This window comes from Prionailurus viverrinus, chromosome C1 (assembly GCF_022837055.1).
Source record: "Prionailurus viverrinus isolate Anna chromosome C1, UM_Priviv_1.0, whole genome shotgun sequence".
Taxonomy (NCBI): domain Eukaryota; kingdom Metazoa; phylum Chordata; class Mammalia; order Carnivora; family Felidae; genus Prionailurus; species Prionailurus viverrinus.
Genome location: NC_062568.1, coordinates 163,585,261 through 163,608,473, shown reverse-complemented (window position 1 = coordinate 163,608,473; position 23,213 = coordinate 163,585,261). Strand labels below are relative to the sequence as shown.

Below are 23,213 nucleotides of genomic sequence, written 5' to 3'. Positions count from 1 at the left end.
ACAGATGAGGAAGTTAAGTACAAGGAGGTTAAGTGACTTGCCTGTGGCCACACAGCTATCAGTAGTAGCAAACTCAACAATTCCTATCTTGTTTTGAATGGTGATTTTTTTTCCCCCATCATAAAGACCTGATGAACTATAGATCCTTTTCTCCAGAAAAACACTGATAAACATAATTTTCATACAACACAGGATTTTTATAATTCCCAAAATGCCTTCTGTGGATCTCTTAGAAACCCATTTACCCCACCTTAAGAATCCATGGTTTAACTTTAAGCAATAATTCTTAAAACACAAAATGTGCCAATTTACTTGGTTTAGAAGGGGGGTTCCGGCATCCATAAATTTTAAAAGCTCCCTAGCAATTTCTGTTATAAAGACAGGGCCTGAGAATCACTGGTTTAGTTAGGTTAGATGGCCTATAACATCCATTCCAACTCTCAGGTTTGAATAGAAGGCATTCAACAGAAAGTCCAATCTTTCTTATCTTTCATTCTTGTTAGTTTGGTTTTGTGCCAATGGATGAGTCACAGGGAGCACACATTCCATCCTTCACCATACCTACCAACAAGAAGTCTGCCTCTAAAAGTATATGTTGGACTTCTCACTTGGTTCCTGTGGACTTTTTCCTTCTTGTTGTTGTTGTTTTTAACGTTTATTTATTTTTGAAACAGAGAGACAGAGCATGAGCAGGGGAGGGGCAGAGAGAGAGGGAGACACAGAATCCAAACCAGGCTCCAGGCTCCGAGCTGTCAGCACAGAGCCCGACGCGGGGCTCGAACTCACAGGCCGCGAGATCATGACCTGAGCCAAAGTCGGACGCTTAACCGACTGAGCCACCCAGGGGCCCCTATTTCCTTGTTTTTTAATTGAGTTCAATACTATCAATATCTGTTGGAAAGCTATTATACACAATGAAATGGAATGCTACCTGGAGCTGAGATGTAATGATGCAAACATTCCCTGCTATTATAAAAGTGATAATGTCATGATTGTGGTCTCTTGTACTTTCCTGTTTTAAAAATCACATCATTTTTTCGTTAAAAAAAATTCTTTAGCTTCCATTTTGCTTTGTTATTGATATTCTTTTTAAAGATGATACACAACAAAAGTGGAATTTAAGTACTATATGAGTTAAGATTAGGCTCAATCTCTACAGGAAGTATCTCTTCTATATAAAGTATGGGTATGGTCAGTCTAAGAATGATTATCATTCTTATTTGATTACCATCCTCAAAAAATGCACCCATTTTTTGGTCCAAGATGGCTTCTCCAGTTATTATCACCCCATCTGCATGCCAGTTAGGGAGAAGAGGAAGGCAGGTTTCTAATCCTTAAGAGAATGACCTGAAAATTGTACAGTTCGTATCTGTTTACACCCTACTGGATAATAGTCTGCAGATGTATCTGGCTGCAAGCAGGCTAGAAAATGTGGTCCTTAGAGTAATTGATATTTAGGTGGCTCCATTGTTCAGTTTTCTGATAATAAACCTGTATTTGTCATTTTTCCACTGCCCTCGTTTTTGAAATCACTGAAAATATGTCTTTGAATAAATCTTTTTAAGAAAGTATATGGTCGTTATTAAATGTTGGTGATAGAAAAACTGCAGAAAAGAACGTTCATAGACTCATTGCCAAGTGGCTGTTTGATAAACATTTTAAACTTGTTGCATTCTGGGGTGCTTGGTGGCTCAGATAGTACAGCATGCAATTCTTTTTTTTTTTTTTTTTTTTTTGTGAGAGAAAGAGTGTGTGCATGCATGCAGAGAGGGAGTGAGAGAATTCCAAGCAGGCTCTGCACTGTCAGTGTGGAGCCCAAGGCAGGGCTTGATGCAGGGCTTGATCCCATGAACTGTGAGAACACGACCAGAGCCAAAATCAAGAATTGGAGGCTCAACCAGCTGAGCTACCCACGCACCCCAAGCATGCCACTCTTGATCTCAGAGTTGTAAGTTCGATCCCCATGATGGGGATAGAGATTACTTGAAAATAAAATCTTCTAAAAATAAAAATACAATAATTTGTAGCATTGTTTAGCTACTGACTTTTAATCCAACCTCTTCCTCTCATTAGTTTGTGATTTCAGATATGTTGTCTGACAACGACTTCTGTATCTGGAAAAGAAAGTAATAGTGTCTAACCCTCCAGGTTCTTCTTATAAATGAATGAATTCATAGATGTAAAAGTGTTTTTGAAAACTAGAAAGTACAATGCAGATACACAATGGGTGGTATTGTTTTAGTTTTTATATACTGTACAGCACCTTGTATTGAGGCACAGCCTTCCACTGACAGAATCTTGAGGTATCATTATTCTGGAGCAGTTACCTTGATCCTATTTCTAGACCCCAGGGACAGCCTGGTGCTTCACTGCCTCCACCAGAATCTTCCAGCTGGGGATGGGTTCCCTGGCTAACTACAGATCAAGAAGGCAGGTCAGGTCACTACCTATATTTCTTAACTGCCTGTGAAGCAAGCATGGAATCCTTTTGGTTTTTCTTGGTTTTCTAATACTAATATTCATTGGAGGTCTTATCAACCCAAATCCAGAATGACAAGTTAATTTTCCGAAGCTCACGTAGCAAAGGTCTCCGTACCTTCACTGAATTACAAATTCATTTTCGACTGTGAATTTCCATGTCTTCAATTTTGCTCTTGTATATCCATTCATTGACTCATTCATTCATTCATCAAACATTTATTGAGGCTCTACTATGTTCCAGGCACTGGGAGTCAATGGTGAATAAGGTACAGGTCTTTGAGGTGAATTAAAATGTAATTGGTGTACCTGGCACTTAGTAAGCTTTCAGTGGATGCTTATTTCCTCTTCCTGACCCTCATGTTGCTCAGTTAAGCTGCCTAATGCATTTGACTATTGTGGATGTGTCCAGAAGAGATGGACAGTGTTGTATGCTCAGAACATCTGCAGCATAGATTGCTTTTCACCGGGCACAGCATAGGTATGTGCACTTCACATTGATTTCATCAGTAAGTAGAAATTGTAAAAATTTTTGTTCTGCTTACCAGCCCCAGCATCATATACAGACCACAATGATAAGTATTGTCAGCTTTTATCCTTCTTCCCTTCCTTGATCCATCCTTCATTGAAGCATTTTAGATGTAAGATTAAAATAGGGAGGCATGGGGGATGGGACACAAATCATCCTAACTCCCTCCCACTCTAAATTCTCAGAAGACATTATTGGAGTGCTGCCATTGTTTTGGTAACAACACACCAGTTTTAAAGTCTTGTCCTTTTGTTATCTTTCTCCTCTTTGACATGCATCTAATTTTCCTTTCTTTTGTAGGCTGTCAGCCAAATGAAACAGCAAAAATATTCGACGAAAGTTTCCTTCAGTTCACAAGAGATACCTTTAGCACCAGCTCCGTCATACCATTCAACAGATGCAGACTTCCCAGGCTATGGTATGATTCTTTCTCTGAGCAAAATTGAATTGACTCATCAGACATGAGAAAAGAGAAGGGATTGTGATGTCCTGAAAAGAGCACTGGACCAGGAGTCAGGAAGCCTGGCTTTCCACCCCTCCTATACTTTCTTAGCTTTGGGACTTGGACAGGTCACCATTTTCCTCATCTCTGTTTTTGGGATTGCCTAGTGCTTATTGAATATAAAAGTACTAGAACAAAAAAGGCCCTCAGTAAATACTGTTTGAATATGAGGCTTACAAATAAATTATTCTGTACTCTCTCCAAAAGAATGTGTTTAGTTCATGAGTAATACCTCTTAAAAATCATATTCAGTCAAATTGTTAGCCTTGCATATGTTGATATAAGTTATTTGAAGACTGTTAATTTTCAGTGCTTAAAGACAAGAGTATTCACTTTCTATCTTTGAATTCCTGGCATGAATTATGCTGACTGGCAGTTGAAAATAGAATTTCAAAATGAATAATGAGTATTTCTACTTTGTTTTTATATTATATAAGTCAGTTTTTAAAAAGCCTATTTAAAACATTATGCTTACCAGTGGCAAAACACAACCCTGAATGAATTTAGCAAGCCTGACACCTTTATGGTATTAGTCTTTTACATGTTTTTCATAAACATTAACTCAATAAAAAATTTAGCAAGCCAGTATAATTCTGAAGTTAGATTTTTACTAAAATTCTTGATGAATGTGGTCAGCAAACTATGACCCGTGGGTCAAATTTGGCCCACCATCTGTTTTTGCATGGTCTCCAAAAATGGTTTTCATATTTTTAAAAGGTTGGAAAAGTCAAAAGACTATTTCATGAAAATCATCTGAAACCCAGACTTCAGTGTCCATAAATAAAATTTAAAATACTATGCTCATTTGTTTATCTGTTGTCTAAGGCTGCTTTCACACACTAAGGATAGAATTGAGTAGTTGCCACAGAGAATGCATGGCCTGTAAAGCTCAAAATACTTACTACGTGGCCTTTTACTGAGAAAGTAACCATAATTTACCAATTGAGTTTTTATTTTATTTTATTTTTTATTTTTTAAAATTTACATCCAAATTAGCATATAGTGAAACAATGATTTCAGGAATATATTCCTTAGTGTCCCTTACCCATTTAGCCCATCCCCCTTCCCACAACCCCTCCCGTTACCCTCAGTTTGTTCTCCATATTTATGAGTCTCTTCTCTTTTGCCCCCCTCCCTGTCTTTATATTATTTTTGTTTCCCTTCTCTTATCTTCATCTGTTTTGTCTCTTAAAGTCCTCATATGAGTGAAGTCATATGATTTTTGTCTTTCTCTGACTGACTAATTTCACTTAGCATAATACCCTCCAGTTCCATCCACGTAGTTGCAAATGGCAAGATTTCATTCTTTTTGATTGCCGAGTAATACTCCATTGTATATATATACCACATCTTCTTTATCCATTCATCCATTGATGGACATTTGGGCTCTTTCCATACTTTGGCTATTGTTGAAGTGCTGCTATAAACATGGGGGTGAATGTGCTCCTTCGAAACAGCACACCTGTATCCCGTGGATAAATGCCTAGTAGTGCAATTGCTGGCTTGTAGGGTAGTTCTATTTTTAGTTTTTTGAGGAAACTTCATACTGTTTTCCAGAGTGGCTACACCAGCTTGCATTCCCAACCAATTGAGTTTTGATATGATGTATCACATATTTATATCTCAATAACAGAAATTAATCATCCTATAATTTAATCTGTGGAAATTCTACTCGTTCAGTCATTTCCTTACCAAACATTTATTGGGGGCCTGGTATGTCAGGCTTTGGGCCGGATTGTATGGGAGAAATACATACCAAGACTGACTCAGGACCAGCTAGAATGAGGCAAAAATGGAGGAAAAGAAGTGCCATCGCCAGCATCTCTGACTATGTATTCTCTCTCTTCTCATCCAAGAGGCTAAACTAGTCATTTACATAAGGACAAGAAACTTTGTAAAGCATTCATGAAATTATGCCACTATATTGTACATGGTTTTTATTGTAAATGAATGGAAAATGCAGTGTGAATTACATATGCTGCAAAAAGATCTGGAGTGAAATTAGGTTTATAATTTAATATTCTTCTAATAAGGCATTTGTTATTGAGGCTGCGTCACTAAATTTCTCACTCTTAACCAAGAGACCATTAGATTAACAAATTCCATGTGGTCAGAAAGAGTGACTGTATGAATGCTACATTATGCCAGCTGCTGGACCGGGCACCTTACACACATTGTTCATTTAATTCCTATTAGAAAGTGGCTCGTTACATGCATTTTTTCAGATGAGGAATGAGCCTCAGTTTCACCCACCTATTAATTTCCTTCCTGGGAACTTAAATCCGTGTCGCCACCACTCCAAAACCTGCTTTATTATTATTATTGCTTACAGCAGAACCCTCCACAGACTTACCTACAGCCTGTTCCCTTTTGTTTAATATCAGAGATTGGCAAACTTTTTCTGTAAGGAGCCAGATAGTAAATATTTAAGGCTTGTGGACCATATGGACTCTGTTGCAGCTACTCAACTCTGTTGTCATAGGGTGATAACATCCATAGACTGCAAGTAAATGAACAGGGCTATGTTCCAATATAACTTCATTTATGGACATTGAAATTTGAATTTCATGTAATTTTGACATGTCTTCAAAAAGATTTTTTTTTCATTTTTTTTTTCAACCTTTTGAAAATGTAAAAATCATTGTTACCCCGCAGACCCTTGCTTGTACAGATGTTTAATGAGCTTTCTGGATCCCAAGTTGGTCCCTGTGCATTAGCTGCAGCTGACCAGCAGGTGGGGCTCTTTATTATCAGCCCTTAACTAAATTCTACCACGTTGTAAGAATCAGTACTTGTGATGATTAAGCTTAGTTGTCAGAAAAGATGACATTCTCTGGAGGCTGTTATTTGTATAAGAATCTCTTGAAATTAACCTTTTGAATATTTTGATTTTTCAATTAGTTAGGATCAGTCATCTGGAAAATGCACATATGTAGAAGTTATGCCAGAGAAAGGGGTTGTATTAAACATCTTTTCCTAGCCAGTAAATTTTTTTTTTCCTCTCAGTTTTTAGAGAAAATCTATTTTTTCTTCTTCTTTTTTTTTTAAACTTTAATTTTTTTTTTTAACGTTTTATTTATTTTTGAGACAGGGAGAGACAGAGCATGAACAGGGGAGGGTCAGAGAGAGGGAGACACAGAATCTGAAACAGGCTCCAGGCTCTGAGCTGTCAGCACAGACCCCGATGCGGGGCTTGAACTCACGGACTACAAGATCATGACCTGAGCTGAAGTCGGCTGCTTAACCAACTGAGCCACCCAGGCACCCGGAGAATCTCAATCTAAAAGCAATGATTTAAAAAAGTAAATGTTGGGGTGCCTGGCTGGCTCAGTTGGTAGAGCATGAGACTCTTGATCTCAGGGTTGTGAGTTCTACCCCACATTGGGAATAGATGTTACATTAGAAAGTTAAAAATGAAATCTTTAAACAAAATTAAAAGTAGATCTTTATAAAATAGAAATAACTCTTGTAACAAGTTTTTCAGTCATGGACCCAGTAATTAGTTCTTTTTTTTTTTTTTTTTAAGTTTATTTATTTTTCAGAGAGAGACAGAGAGAGACAGAGCCTGAGCAGAGGAGGGGCAGAGAGAGAGGGAGACACAGAATCTGAAACAGGCTCCAGGCTCCAAGCTGTCAGCACAGAGCCCGACAGGGGGGCTTGAACTCACAAACTGTGGGATCATGACCTGAGCCGAAGTTGGGCACCTAACTGACTGAGCCACCCAGGCGCCCCATCCCAGTAATTAATTCTTAAATGTGTTTGTGACACATTATTATTATTTTTTTTTTTTTTTACTATGTATGTATTTGGGGATCATTGTTCGGTAATTATTATTTTCAGCTAAATCATATTTTATTGATTAAATCCTTTATACATCTTAATTGGTGTGCTATGCTTTAATTGAAAGTAAGCACGAACTCTTAGTGTCTTAGAACTGTAACTCAGAATCTTCTATCATTCTAGTCTTTGTTTTCATTGTAACTTATGCCTATATGTACTTAATCATTTCATCATTTTTCCATACCAGTTTTCATGGTATATATTAAGATTTTAAAAACTTCAAGTATAGTTAAATGATTGAGTAGGGGGTGGTTGTTTTAATCTCAGAAGCGTCAGGTTTCATCCCTTCCTGAATGGGCGTTAAGGACCCAGCGTTTCCTTCATGGTGCTTAGCAGGAAAATAGCGAAATGACGAACACATGCAAACCCCGCGCTCCCCAAGTAACGAGTGTGCGCGCCGGACTACATCTCCTACTAGCCGGTCATTCTGTGTTCAATCCTCCAGGTGGTTTCCAGGCTCCTCTGTCAGTGGACCCTGCCACGTGTCCCATTGTTCCTGGCCAGGAAATGATTATAGAAATATCCAAGGGACGTTCAGGTCTTGGTCTCAGCATTGTGGGAGGAAAAGACACACCTTTGGTAAGTTCCTAGAAGTAAAGTGTATCTATACCGTTACAGAGTTAGTTGTGGAACCTTATTATGGCCTTTATCACTTCTATGGAAGACTTGGCTTTTTCATGGAATGAGAAGAAGCATAATTATAAATAGATATGCATGCATATTCTGGCCAGCCTTAAGTTTTTCTCAGTGTTTAATTTTCATCAGGATTTTCTCTGTCTAGGACATGGAGTATTTTTTTTTTTAAGTTTTATTTATTTTTGAGAGAGCACAAGCAGGGGAGAGGCAGAGAGAAAGGGAATCACAGAATCGGAAGCAGGCTCCAGGCTCTGAGCTGTCAGCACAGGGCCCAGTGCGGGGCTTGAACCCATAAACAGTGAGATCATGACCTGAGCAGAAGTCGGGAATTTAACCAACTGAACCACCCAGGTGCCCCTGGAGCATTTTTTCATAAATGCTTACTAGACCAACAGCATTATAGCAGCATTTAGACATATTATAACAAGATTATAACTGGGAACACCTGGAGTTAACTAGCTCAGCAGCCAGTTTTAGCTCTCTGCCTTTTCATGGAGTAAGATTTAAATACAGTTTAAAAATACAGCCTAGGGGGCGCACCTGGGTGGTTTGCTTCGGCCCAGATCTTGTGTTTTGTGGGTTTGAGCCCTGCATTGGGCTCTGTGCTGACAGCTCAGGGCCTGGAGCCTGCTTCAGATTCTGTGTTTCCCTCTCTCCCTCTCTCCCTCTCCCTCTCTGCCCCTCCCCTGCTCGCATCTGTCTTTTTCTCACAAATAAATAGACACTAAAAAAAAAAAAAAAAAAAATACAGCCTGGGGCCACCTGGGTGGCTCAGTCTTAGGTTAAGCTTAAGCGTCTGACTCTTGATTTCAGCTCAGGTCATGATCTCAGGGTTTGTGGCTTTGAGCCCTGTGTTGGGGTCTGCACTGACATCCCAGAGCCTGCTTGGGATTCTCTCTCTCTTCCCCTCTTTCTGCCCCTCCCCCCCTAAACTAAATAAATAAAACTTAAAAAAAAAACAAAAAAAAAACTTTAAAAATATAGCCTGAAAGTGCAACGTGGATGGAACTGGAAGGTATTATGCTAAGTGAAATAAGTCAGTCAGAGAAGACAGATACCATATGTTTTCACTCATATGTGGATCTTGGGAAACTTAACAGAAGACCATGGAGGAGGGAAAGGAGGAAAAGAAAAAGTTACAGAGAGGGAGGGAGGCAAACCATAAGAGACTCTTGGATACTGAGAACAAACTGAGGGTTATGGGAGGTGGGGGAGAGGGGAAAGTGGGTGATGGGCACTGAGGAGGGCACTTGTTGGGATGAGCACTGGGTGTTATATGGAAACCAATTTGTCAATAAATTATATTTTAAAAATAATAATAATAAATAAAACCCAGACTTGAAAATAATAATAATAATACATAAATAAAAGAACACTTATATCACTTCAAATAAATAAATAAATAAATAAATAAATAAATAAATAAATAAAAATATAACCTGGACCAAACCACTTGAATGGAAACTTATAAAGAAAAGGTTGCCGCTTTCCTCAATGACAAAAGCTGAAAAGACAGCATTCCAAGCCATATAATTAGAAATGTAGGAAAGTTCTGGGGTCTTAATATACTAAAGACATTGGAGTAGTATACAGAAACTACTGGTCAACCTTGAAGATTGGCTGTTTCTCCCTTCCAGGGCCTGTTTCCTCATTTATCCAAAGAGATATTCGCAAATATTAAATAAGCCGAATTTGTATAAATCTGTATTTAAAACGAACGAGGGAAATCATATTTCAAGGAAATTTTGTAGTGAATTCTTTCATGAAGAAGTAACTCTCTGATTTGAGTTTTGTAGATATAAGTCTATACTGCTTAAAATAAGGCAGAACTAGATTTTCCATAGGAAATCAGAAGACTTACTTTAAATCGGCATGTTTTGCCCAGCTAAATGAGTTTGTTAACTGATTTTTTCTGGGTTTTTTTGGTTTTTTTGGTTTTTTTTTTTTTTTTTTGCTTTGTGTGGGTTGGTTAGAAAACCTGAGAAAGATGTGCCCATGCTGTACTTGGGACTTTACTATTGCGTATATTTGTGCTGTTGGCTGCTAGTTTGGAGGCTTCCAGTGCTCCTTTTCACCTGCTGCTTCTTGGATGTGAGGCTATTTGCCAAATTCTATGTTCTGCTTCTCTTTGCCACCACAAGGCAGCCAAAAAAAAAATCTTTAACAGCATTCTAAAGTTCATAATATATAGTTCTGCCTTTTGAGACTGTAAATCCCATTGTCCTTGGAAGGATAAGCACCACTTTAAAAATGAGAAATGGGGTACAGCTTTTATTTTTCAACCTCAGGTACCTCATCCAAAGCTGTAAGTTAGACTCACTAGTTAATATATAGCCATGTCCGTTTTTGGTGAAGCTGAACAGCTGGGGGGTGGAAGGTGCTTTAACAAATAAAACCACTGTTTACCACAATGAAGATCTTTTGTTTCCTTCTAAATTTTGACATGGAATACACAGCCTAAGTAACATGCCAGGTCATATTATCCAGTCAGGTCATGGGATTGCATCCAGCCAGCAGGAAGTTAGCAAATAAAGATGAGAACGTATGAAAGGGAATTGCGGACAGTTTGACCCACTGTCAAAAGTACCTTTGCACTTGCCTTTACACATGTGATTATGTGATGCCTCCTTGAGCTCTGATGCAGGGAAAGAGCATGTTTTGCGTGCTGGTGACCCTTCTTAAGCATTTGCTCCAACCATCTCAGTTAGGGCTTCTGTGCTCTCTCTGTTGTGTGTCCAACAGATACTTTTACTATCTTTGGAGGAATGAAGCCTCTGGGACTTGGTCTTGACAACACACCAGTCCTATCTGCTGTAAATAATTGCTTCAGAACCAAGACAGATGGTTTCTGAGATCAGAGAGGGAGATCTCACTTGACACCCCAATGTGTTTGCAGCCCTTCCTCTAAAATAGGCCTTTTAAAACACCAAGACAATGGTGAGGGTGAGCCTCTTGGGAAGGTTTATGAGCACACCTGCACCCACTCCTCAATGACAAACTTCTGCCTCTGTTGTTTCAATCTTATGACATGCTCCCAGGTCTGCTTTTGGTGAATGTGGCTCTTGTATGATAGCCTGCATATGTTTGCTTAAAGGCTGCCCTCTTCTTAATGCCGAGGACATGAAGTTGAATGACATAACCCTGCCCTTATACATTTGTTCAAGTTGATCCTACTACCATCAGTGTTTATGGTCTAATATAAGGGACCAACCAGTGAAAAATCTTAATAAGGACCATTAAAATAGCTACTTTCTCTGGAAAGCATAAAAAAGTAGAACTGTAGTACACATTGTCTAGATATACTTAATATGGATTAGTTTTTGTATGTTTCTTATATGCCAGTATCTTAGTCTATTCAGGCTACTGTAATAAAATGCCACTGACTGATGGCTTATAAACAACAGAAATTTATTTTTCATAGTACTGGAGGCTGGAGGTGCAAGATCACAGAGTCAGACGAGAGCCCTCTTCTGGGTTGTAGACTTCTCGTATCCTCACATTGTGAAAGGAGCCTCTGGGGGAGCCTCTTTTAGAAGGGCACTAATTTCATCCGTGAAGACTCTGCTCTTGTGACCTAATCAGCTCCAAAACGGCCCACCTCCTAATGCCATCACACTGGTCATTAGGGTTTCTACATATGAGTTTAGAGGCGCACACAACAAGGAGATCAGATAAGGTATAAAGTAGTATATTTACTTATATTTTTTATCTCCTTCCATCCATCCGTCCACCCATGCTTTCATCCTATGTCTTCCCCCACTGCCACCACTTATTTTGGTCTTGGAGTACTAGTTTTCATGAAATCTTGCAACTCAGAAGACACAGCATATTCTGCCAAATGAAAGACTGAGGTATGATGCTTGCCACATATGTTTTAAGCATCTCCCTGAATCTTTCAGTTCCCCCTTCTCTGAAATGTTTGCTTGCTGATGAGAAGTTTTACCTCTAGTGTCCCCAGAAGAAGTAAAATATAGTTTTCCAATGTCATTTTATTGGTGGTTATTCTATTATATCAGCCTTGGGAATTCTAGAGAAGAGAAAGAAAAACTTAAGAAACAAGTATTTTATCTCAGAGTATTGGCCAAGTTGAACCATTCTTGGGATTAAACAAATGAAGTGGAGAAAGAATGAGGAAAGCTTCCCCAGGACCCCTCACTCTGTGCATTTTCCTTTCTCTGGCTACCATTGCCAACGGTCCCACACTGTAGACAATGTGTTATATCAAATCTAATAGTCTGAGAAATGATGCTGATTCTATGGCACCAGAATCCCAGATCTTTTCACTGCAGGGTCTTGGACAAGTGACTTAAACCGTTCTAGATTAAATCTGCTTCTCCATTTGTGTGAAAGTGGTGACAACAAAATCTACCTCTTATGGTTGATATGTGGATTAATTAAGATAAAGAATATAAGGCACTTTTCCCAGTACCTGTCTATACTGAGTTCAGTTATTAGTGATTATTATTAAACACTCATATTAAAGTATATCCTTAGTTCCCTTCATCTGTATGTCTTTGATATATTAGCTGCACACTGAGAAACATGACTTTGTTTCTGCATACTTAGATATTTATTTTTCAACACCAAACTCTTAAAAAGTGGTTTGGCACTGTTCTTAATATGTAATTAATGTGTTATCCTCTTATTTAATTCTCCCAACAACCCTATAGAAGTAGTGGTATTATCCCCATTTTACAGATGAGGAAACTGAGACTCAGATAAGTTAGGTAACTTCTCCAAGAACATAATGCAGCAGGATTCTCCCACAGAGAATCATGACCCCAAGGCTTTTCTTTCCAGGAAGCAACTTTATTCCTGCCGGCACTGCCCAGTTGGGCTTGTACCTGAAGAACTGAGCCCTGAACACCACGTGGAGTAGTTTTTTATGTATTTTCTACTTCCTTGTCTCCCATATATGGTAACACACACAAACATGTAGTCTGATTAAGTGGTCTCATGTTACAAGGTCATGAGGGATGTTGCATGTACACGCATAGCCAGGTTACCTTGAGGTTTTTTTGTTTTTGTTTTTTGTTTTTGTTTTTTTCCTTAGGGAGGGGACCCTACCACAATAATGCTAGCAGTTGGTCCAGTTGGAGTTTCATCAAGCTATCTGACTGCAAAGCCACACCACTGGGCTCCTTTTCTAGTGCTACGTCTATGTGTCATTGATTTCCACCTGTAAAAGGGGGTTGTTCATCTCACCCACCAGACCTTGAGTATCTTGAGAACAGACCTGTTTTATTGTATTTTGTACCTTTAGTACCACCATATAGAGCCTTGCACACTTAAAAATATGACTGTCTAGACTCTGAGCCACTCCAAACTCCAGCCATGCTGGCCTCCTTCAATTCCATTCAAGGCATTTGCACATGCTGTTAGACCTGTCTGGAGTGCTTCTCTGATCAGTTTTAGCTGTAGCTAGAGTATCCTGTTCATTTCTGGGTGTGATTATATCACAGTTGACAAGGACATTATTGAAACCACATCACTGTGAGGAAGAATTGAATCAAATGGAAAAGGGAAGATCAGAAGGGACAGTGACATGCAAACACGTAAGGTTATCTTTGTGTGGACGAAGGGTAGGAACAGTTCAAGTGCTTCCAAGCGGCTCAGTGAAAAACAGATTTCACATTTTCATAAGGAAGAACTTTCTAGACCTCAGCTGGCCAAAGTTGGAGTGAACTATGTAGTGAGTGCCAAATCTCGAGAAATATTTTGACAAATGCAAGCAGCCACTTTGCGAGGACATTAGTGTTATTAGGCTTTCTCTTTTAATCAGACAGGAACGTGTTACATTGAGAAGTCTCTTTCTCAAGGGTATGGTAGGATAAGGAAATTCATTCTCTCTTTTCATTCCCATCTCACAGGTTTCTTAAAACTTCAGTCTTAAGTTTTTTTAACTAGAGAATAAGGCTTAATTACTGTTGAGTTTTGGTTTATGGAAACTAGTCATTATTACCACTTTTAGAAAGGTTAAGTTTATGAATATAAGCCCTAGTTGCTATACTTGTATGTTCCTCTGCGTCTGGAGATAAGCTTGTCTCCTTACAAGAGGAAAACAATTAGCCTCGGGCATTTGGTTCCTCTTGATATTCCTGGTACCATCCCGTTGTAAATGAGGTCAGCGGATGCCCAGGATAGATTGTAAAATTGAGATGCTCTATTAATATTTAAAAGGCCTGGGAATATCAGACTCAAAATCTTATTTCTCTCCAAGTTTCATATGTGTATTTTTTTCACCACCTGATTCAGTACCAATTTAAGTCAGTCTTATTAAATAGAAGTTCCATAGATAGAAGAGGTACATTAGCAAGAAGCATCAAGGTAGAAGGACTGTCACATTTGGCTACTGTATGGTAAAGTCATCCATCTAGAAATTCAAGCGAAAAATATTTTTTTAGCTATCACCATATGTCTGACTCTGCAGTGACCTCATTTAACCCTGATTCACCATATTGCCTGCTATTGTTTAGCTGTTACTGCTTTTGACCATTTAAACTTAGGACTGTAGCAATTTAAACCACTATATATTTTTTTTAAGTAAGCAGAATAGAAAACTATTTTACATTTGATTAAGTGTTTTATTTTGCTATTCCCCTTCGAATGAACTTTGCACAGCCTGTTTCACGAGGAGTGTGGTTTGCTTTGGCGTGTAATCACCCAAAGCCAGGCTCCTTTTATCATTATTGCTTAAGTCATATATTTTTACACAAAACATCTTATTACCTTAGTTTTATTTTAAAATCAAAGCAGAGTTTGCAGAAAGTCTATGAATCACACTGAAAGAATGTTAACGAATAGTACCTCTGAATTTCCAGATTTGGGCATTTCTGATCTTAAAGAATATGACTGTAAGCAAAAATATTATGCAAGCTGAGTAAAGTTTAGGTAAATAAGGACCAGATGGAACTATAGGGACTTATAAAATATAATGCAAATATTATCCCATTTCCTTAAAATAAATCTATAGTTCAGTATGAAAAATTATGTTCATATTGATGAATATCAACCTTTTGCAAAATCATTCTTGGCAAGGGAATTCCATTTCAAGTAAATATAAAACAGTTTCTTTTCTGAGTTTGAGAAGGGAAAGCTTTGCAGTCTTAAAATGTGAAACTTTTTATATATTCATTGCAATTCTTATATTAGCTGTTTTATTGCTGTGATTTTCATTCCACACTTTAGTTACCTATAGTGTGGAAGAGTTTGCAATCCCTGAGCTTGACTTTTAGCTTAAATAGTCCATTCCTTTAACACACACACACACACACACACACACACACACACACACACACAGATTGGTGTTACTGCTTCCTGTATAACTGATCACTTAATCCATACTTTTAGTCAAAAGAGCCACTGGTATTGCTGATTTAATGCTTATTTATGTTGTCTATAGTTTATCACCCAAGAATATTTCAGTATTCCATAATGGTAGGTACTAAATGTTGTGATCCATTTTCTTTGTCTTAGAGTGTTTGGTAGGTACAAATCTTTACACCCTCCCCCAAACCTATTAGAATAGATGAATAAATTAGGATTAGGATATAAGGACTGGCTCTTGGTTCCTTTTGTAACAGAGTCTTATGGGGTTTGATTGGTGACTGTGTTCTGAGATTCTTAGAAAATCTAGGAGCACCTGGGTGTCTCAGTCCATTAATGCCTGACTGTTGGTTTCAGCTGGGGTCACAATCTCACGGTTCATGGATTCATGATTCATGGATTCATGTGTTGGGCTCTACGCTGGCAGCTCAAAGCCTACTTGGGATTCTCTCTCACCCTTTCTCTGCTCAAAATAAATAAACACTTTTTTTAAAAAAAGAAAATCTGAAAAAAAAAATTTAAAAAAAAAAAAAAAAAGGGGGCGCCTGGGTGGCGCAGTCGGTTAAGCGTCCGACTTCAGCCAGGTCACGATCTCGCGGTCCGGGAGTTCGAGCCCCGCGTCAGGCTCTGGGCTGATGGCTCAGAACCTGGAGCCTGTTTCCGATTCTGTGTCTCCCTCTCTCTCTGCCCCTCCCCCGTTCATGCTCTGTCTCTCTCTGTCCCAAAAATAAATAAACGTTGAAAAAAAAAATTAAAAAAAAAAATAATAAAAAAAGAAAATCTATGTAGCAAACTCTAATTTATTAGTGAGAGTATCCAGATTTTTAAAAGTGTAAGTTCTTTTGACTCTTACTGACTTCCCTTTTATAGCTATGGCTTCTTCAGGTTTTCTGAACAGAAACATTTATAATCAACCTATGAAGTTGGCAAACAAAACTATATCAGTTTGACAAATACTGTACTTCTTCTAAAGTAATCATCTTTTATTGTATCCACAGTGGGGAAAGTAGTATATTGAATGTACACTTGATTCTGAGATTCATCCAAATTATAAAATCAAAATGAGAAAAAAGTCATCTTCAAGTAAAGAAAATACAGTATTTGTTGACTACATTCTGCTTCAAGTCCTCTATGTTCTTATGAGATACTGACTTGCTTCTCATGCATGAATCAATGAGGGTCTGCCAGATACCTTTTGCATCAAAGCACTGGGTTTGAAGGTGGGGAAGATGAGCATCTTCGCAACTTGTCTTGAATCATCTTTGCCTTCTACCTTTGTAATTGGTTCAAAAATATAAAAAGATCTACAAAACCACATGGAATGTAAGCATAATAACACATGCCCCAGCAAGACAAATGCATTAAGTTGTCCATCCTTGGATTAAACAACGTATTGCCCCACTGTAACAAGGAAAGTAGAGAGCTGCCTTTGTTGACATGAGTCCTGCCATTCCTATTAAAGATAGCACATGTTTGCATTTCTACTTTTATCACCTTTTACATTAGGTTTCCCAGCATAATCTTTCTTGAAAAGAAGCAGTCAGGGAGCCCCTGGCTGGTTCAGTCAATAGAGCATGCGACTCTTGATCCTGGTGTTATGAGTTCAAATGTCTCGTTGGGTGTAGAGATTACTTAAAAATAATATCATCAGGGGGCCCCCTGGGTGGCTCAGCTGGTTAAGCGTCTGACTTAGGCTCAGTTTATGATCTCATGGTTCATGGGTTTGAGCCCTGCATTGGGCTATTGCGCTGACAGCTCGGAGCCTGGAGCCTGCTTCCGATTCTGTGTCTCCCTCTTTCTGCCCCTCCCCCACTCACTCTCTGTCTCTCTCTCTCTCTCTCTCAAAAATAAATAAAACATTTAAAAAAATAAAATTATTAGGGGCACGTGGATGGCTCAGTTGGTTGAGTATCCAACCCTTGATCTTGGCTCAGGTCATAATCTCACAGTTTGTGAACTCGAGCCCCAAGCTGGGCTCTGTGCTGACAGCACAGAGCTTAGAATTCTGTCTCTCCCTCTCTCTTCCCTTCCCACTTGCTCTCTTACTCTCTCTCAAAATAAACTTAAAAAAAAAAAAAGCAATCACTTATATTCTCAGTTCACCATAATAATAGGAAAAATAGAAATTAAAAAATGGACTGAAATTGGTGTCATTCCTACTTAGAGTCATGAATTTTGACCACTGATCTATATTCCTTCCTTTATGTCCCAGATAGGCCCCCTTCAACCTTAGATATATATGTGTTGGGAACCTTCATTAGCAATTATTCAACATCTATTTGGCTGACAGTTTGCTTGACATTATATACATAATCTCATTTTGTCCTCAAACCCTAAAAGGAAGAATTTATTAGTTCCATTTTACAGAGACAGGAACACTAGCCCAGTGAGGCTAAATATCTTAATAGAAGTATCACAAAGCTATGATAAGTGGCAGAGCTAAACTCTGAACACAGGTTTATGTGGCCATAGCCAGTATTCTTCCCACCATACGTTGCTGCCTTCCATTGTTTACAGGCTGGAAAATTCCTCTGGCAGACTTGATAGAGTCTGTAGGAGATTAAAATTGATCATAAATTTTGTGCGGTTCCTTCCACTTTCCTTGAATTCGAGCTGGCCCATTGACTTGCTTTGATCAATAGTAGTGAAAGTGGCGTTGAGTAACTTCCAAGCCTTTAGCCTCAAGGTCTTGCAGCTTAGCTCTTGTTCTCCTGAAAGACTGCCACTTTGCAGACAAGCCTAGATCAGCCTCCTGGAGGATGGCACCCCATATGAAAGAGCACATGGGGGCAGAGGGGCCCAGTTATCTCGGCTGAGGCCCCAGCCAACCTGACTGCAAACTCTTGCGAGCCAAGCTGAGATAGTGTGGAGCAGAACTACCCCCTGAACCCAGCCCACACTGCCAGCCCACAGAATCATGAACAAACAAATGATTCATTTTTGTTTTAAGCCACTAAGGTTTTTTTATTAAATTTTTTTAATGTTTTATTTTATTTTATTTTTGAGACAGAGACAGAGTGTGTGCAGGGAAGGGGCAGAGAGAGAGAGGGAGACACAGAATCCAAAGCAGGCTCCAGGCTTCTAGCTGTCAGCACAGAGCCCAACACAGGGCTCGAACTCATGAACCTCATGACCTGAGCCAAAGTTGGGCACTTAACTGACTGAGCCACCCAGGTACCCCTAAGCCACTAAATTTTGCAGTAAAAGAAAACTAATACAGAGCCCAAGCCAAACCCTTATGTTTCTGATCTCTCACAGACTGTGAAAGTTGGGATTCTTGTGGTCTGCCATTTAGAAGGAGGTCCTACTATTTCTAGGCAGGACTTAAGTATCTTCATAAAACAGTGGCTTTCTCTGCTTTACTTTGTGCTGTATGAGTTCACAGAGGTCTAAAATTATAGAGGTGGAATGACTCTAGAAACCATGTATTTTGACTCTGTGCTTTACTGATAAGTGTCCTGAACAAAGCAGTGCATGGAGAACCACTTGCAAAATTGGCCACCTGCAGAGCTGTGAGAAAAACTAACTCCTCTCGTTCCCAGTTCTGGGTCCTTCTTCTACACTTTCCTGCCCTCTTTTTTCAAAATCATGTTTGTTTTTTTTTAATGTTTATTTATTTTTGAGAGAGACAGAGTGTGACCGGGGGAGGGGCAGAGAGAAAGGGAGACAGAATCCGGAGCAGGTTCCAGGCTCTGAGCTGTCAGCACAGAGCCTGGCGCGAGGCTCGAATTCACACACTGCGAGATCATGACCTGAGCCGAAGTCAAACGCTTAACCAACTGAGCCACCCAGGTGCCCCTCAAAATCACATTCTAATTGAAATATAATAAGGAAGCTTGGTTTTTGAGGGTTTTGGTTTTTTTCCCAAAGAATTTGGCCACAAAGGATTTGGTACAGAAAAGCATCATGTTCTAAGACACTGATCCCTTTACTTATATAAGTACAGTCTGGAGCCTATCAACTTTGTTCAAAGTGACATATTTTTTCACAGTTGTACCCCAACAGTTTTCTTTTTAACTCTCTAACTGCAATAGACATCACAAATCAGTAACTTAATACATCTACATCTGTTTCAAGGTAGAAGTGAACATAGTTTTGATTTGCACAGCATTGGACTGAGCATTTTACTACTCCCACTATATTATCACCCTTCATTGATTTGGCCTTCCTGCTGAGAAAGTCGTCTACTATATGGAAAGACAGGACTGTATGATTTCTGAACCGTGACAACCATAGAGGGGAACTCTATTAAATGATGTTTAAAAGGAGCATTATTCCTCTAAGACCATAGATCTGAACAATGGCTTCTTCCAGACAAAAACAATGCCCATTTTCTATATAATCTTTTTAATCCTTATTTTGGTCCTCATGGGTCTTTCTTATTAGCAGGGATTTTTCCCATAAAGCAAGGAAATACGACATGACACTCTTTGGGGATCACTGGTAATATGTTTTCCACCTAAGTGTGTAATTTAATGTGAAATTTTTCTGTAGCTAAAATGCCACCTAGGATTATTTTGAGGGCAGTGGGAACAGAGGTTTTATGAGTATAACAAAGATTGGGTTTAATTCTAGTGTAATCCAAATTAAGTATATCACACCTACAAATAGTAAAATTGAGCCATATATATATATATATATATATATATATATTCCTTTATAGTAATATCTACCACATAATTCTTTATCAAAGTGTTATTCTAAAATGCTTATTAGAACAATCCACTGAACATTTAGAAATGTAATCTATAAAATCTCATTCTATGGAAATAGTTCACCCACACAAGGGTGCTTATTGATATTGTTCAGTGCACAGGAGACCCTTAGTTAATTTTTCTAACACACGGCTTCTTTAAGTGTTATGAGCCTACTGTGGCAATGATAAAATTGCCTTTTGCTGAACGATTGGTATGTTTATGAGTTACTTTATCTACTTGTTGGTAGCCTGAACAGTAAAGAATATGGTAATGGATGGGCTGAAATGTCTGATGACATTGACTCTAAGGATACATTAGTACGTGTTATGAAATTCTTTTCCAGCAATGCAGTGTTTAAATCCCCCTGGAGGAGTTTGTGATTTTTGTGGGGCTCAATGACAATTAAGTCCCGTGTACTTGGCTCCTTTAAATTGCCCTTTGAACTAAAGTAAATTCTTTAGAAATTCACATGGATTTAATATCCATTTGTGATGGGTATGTGGGTTGTGTGCCACTAATATTTTGCCATCAGAAGCTTGGGTGGGATTTTAAAAAAAGGAAGAATGAAGCTTGATTGGGTACGTAAGATTATGACATACCCTACCAGCCTCTTTCTGGGTCATTTTGATGTATCTTTCTATCTCCAACCAATTTCTTGGTAATCATTTAGCAAACATGTACTCAGTGCCTACCCTGGGCTCAGCACCAGGATACAAAGAAGAGTTGGAAGCAGCCTCCAGTATGGAAGAGTTCCACCAAGACTAGGAGGTGACATAGGACCTAGATCCATGAAAAAGCTATTGTGATACTAATAAGTTCAATAATACAAGGGGATAGAGCAGTGACCCATAGGAAGGTTGATCAACCTTGTTAGGGGAAAAGAGTCAGAGAAAGTTTCATAGAAGAGGTGGCATTTGGCTGGCTCAAGTAGAATTTCATGAGAAAAGGGGGCAGCAGATAAAAGAGACCATGACCTTCAAGCCTTTGGTGCCTTTGTACTTTCCAAATATACATGTATAGACTCTCTATATCAACGTACACAAGAAACTGAAGGTGTCTGGGTGGCTCAGTCAGTTAAGCATCTGACTCTTGATTTCAGCTCAGGTCATGATCTCATGGTCATGGGATCAAGCCCCACATCAGGCTCTGCACTGACGGCGTGGAGCCTGCTTGGGATTCTCTCCCTCCCTCTCTCTCTCTGCCCCTCCCCTGCTCGTGTTCTCTCTCTCTCTCTAAATAAACTTTTTTTTAAAAAAGCACAGGAAACTTAATAGTATTTGTCTCCAGTTAGGGATAGATGGTGGCTGAGAGACAGGTGCAGAGAGAAAATTTTCAATGTATATTATTTTGAGAGTAATACCATGTGTACATATTTTATCTGTATTTAAAAACAAATATGTATTCTTTGAAGAATAGAGATATTAAAACAGTGGTTCCTTAAACAGTATGTTAAATTTGCGAACCAGCTACTTCTTCCTGGGTGTCTGTTTTTTAATGTTATCCCTAATTAGTGGAATGAAGAAATTTTCCTCAAGTTAAATGTGTTTCAGACATAGACTGATGAGAGAAAAGCTTTTTCTTAGTGTTTTATTTTTATTTTTATTTTCGAGAGAGAGAGAGTGAGCAAGTGGGGAGGGGGGCAGGAGAGAGGGAGGCACAGAATCTGAAACAGGCTCCAGGCTCTAAGCTGTCAGCACAGAGCCCGATGCAGGGCTCAAACCCATGAACTATGAGATCATGACCTGAAGTCAGACGCTTAACCAACTAAGTCACCCAGGTGCCTCAAGAGAGAAGTTCATAAGCAGAGGACTTTTCCTACATCTCCAAAATCCTGCCTAACCCTTCTGATTAAGGAAAACCCATATCTGAGAGATTCTCTAATTGATCAGATTCTTCCCTGGATCCAGAGTTGGCAAGTCAAATGAGTGATTTAGAGTGTCCAACGGAAAATTGTTGGTCTTGTCTCAGGCAGTAAATAAGACGATGTTACTTAAATTTCTGTTGTCACAGTGAAAATCACAACTACCAAGAGGAAATTAGTTTTTGATTATATGTCAGTCTTGGTCATCTGTAAATGGTTCTTAAGTCTGCCATTAATTAGGAGAAATTAATCTGGGTTGTTTTGGACTGAAAAGATTTTTATTGTTTTATTTTTGTTTAGTTTTAGTTTAGTTTAGTTTAGAGCATGAGAGGGGTAGAGGGAGAGAATCTTAAGCAGGCTCCACACCCAGTGTAGAGCCCTGATGCTGGGCTCAATCCCAAGCCATGGGATTGAGCCAAAATCCCAAGCCATGACTTGAGCCAAAATCAAGACTTGGATGCTCAACCCACTGAGCCATCCAGACGCCCTGAACAACTTTATTTTAAACATGAATGCATCACTTGTATATAATTTTCTTTTGTATCTGCTCCTGTAGAAAAAAAATCATTCATTGAATAATATGGGTGCATAGAAAGAAGATGGAAAAAATGAAGGAAAGAGACAAGAACAACAAATGGAATTAAGAGAGAGCTAGGGGCACCTGGGTGGCTCAGTCAGTTGAGGGTCCAACTTCCGCCCAGGTCATGATCTCGCAGTTGACAAGTTCGAGCCCCGCATCAGGCTCTGTGCTGAGAGCTCAGAGCCTGGAACCTGCTTCAGATTCTGTGTCTCCCTTTCTCTCTCTGCCCCTCACTAGCTCGTGCTGTGTCTATCTCTCAAAAATAAATAAAAACATTAAAAAGAGAGAGAGAGAGGGGCGCCTGGGTGGCTCAGTCGGTTAAGCGTCCGACTTCGGCTCAGGTCATGAGCTCATGGTCCGTGAGTTTGAGCCCCGCGTCGGGCTCTGTGCTGACAGCTCAGAGCCTGGAGCCTGTTTTGGATTCTGTGTCTCCCTCTCTCTCTGACCCTCCCCTGTTCATGCTCTGTCTCTCTCTGTCTCAAAAATAAATAAACGTTTAAAAAATTAAAAAAAAAAAGAGAGAGAGAGAGAGACTCCATGTTGGGTTGGGGAGAGTTCTTAACCATCGTGTTTTGTGTAGCACAAACCCCTAACTAGCAAGTGAGGTCCATAGATCATCACCCCACTTCATTAAGCGAGAGGCTTCAATTTTCACTTCCCCAGTTGTCTTTTTGTTCACTGTCTACAAAATGATCAGCCCCTGCCCTTAAGGTTTTTGCTGTGGAGTTAAGGAGACAGTATTTCAACAGAATTGATGCCATATG

General features: G+C 39.2%; 1 protein-coding gene across 2 annotated transcripts in view; it reads left to right on the top strand.

The window, feature by feature from the left end:
- The window catches only part of PATJ (PATJ crumbs cell polarity complex component), a 367,631-nt gene that overhangs the window by 292,238 nt on the left and 52,180 nt on the right, over positions 1-23,213 (top strand). For both annotated transcript variants that reach the window (XM_047870413.1, XM_047870411.1), the window contains exons 33-34: positions 3,308-3,425; positions 7,795-7,928. In XM_047870413.1, the coding sequence (XP_047726369.1) occupies positions 3,308-3,425; positions 7,795-7,928 (252 nt within the window). The remainder of the gene's footprint in view (positions 1-3,307; positions 3,426-7,794; positions 7,929-23,213) is intronic.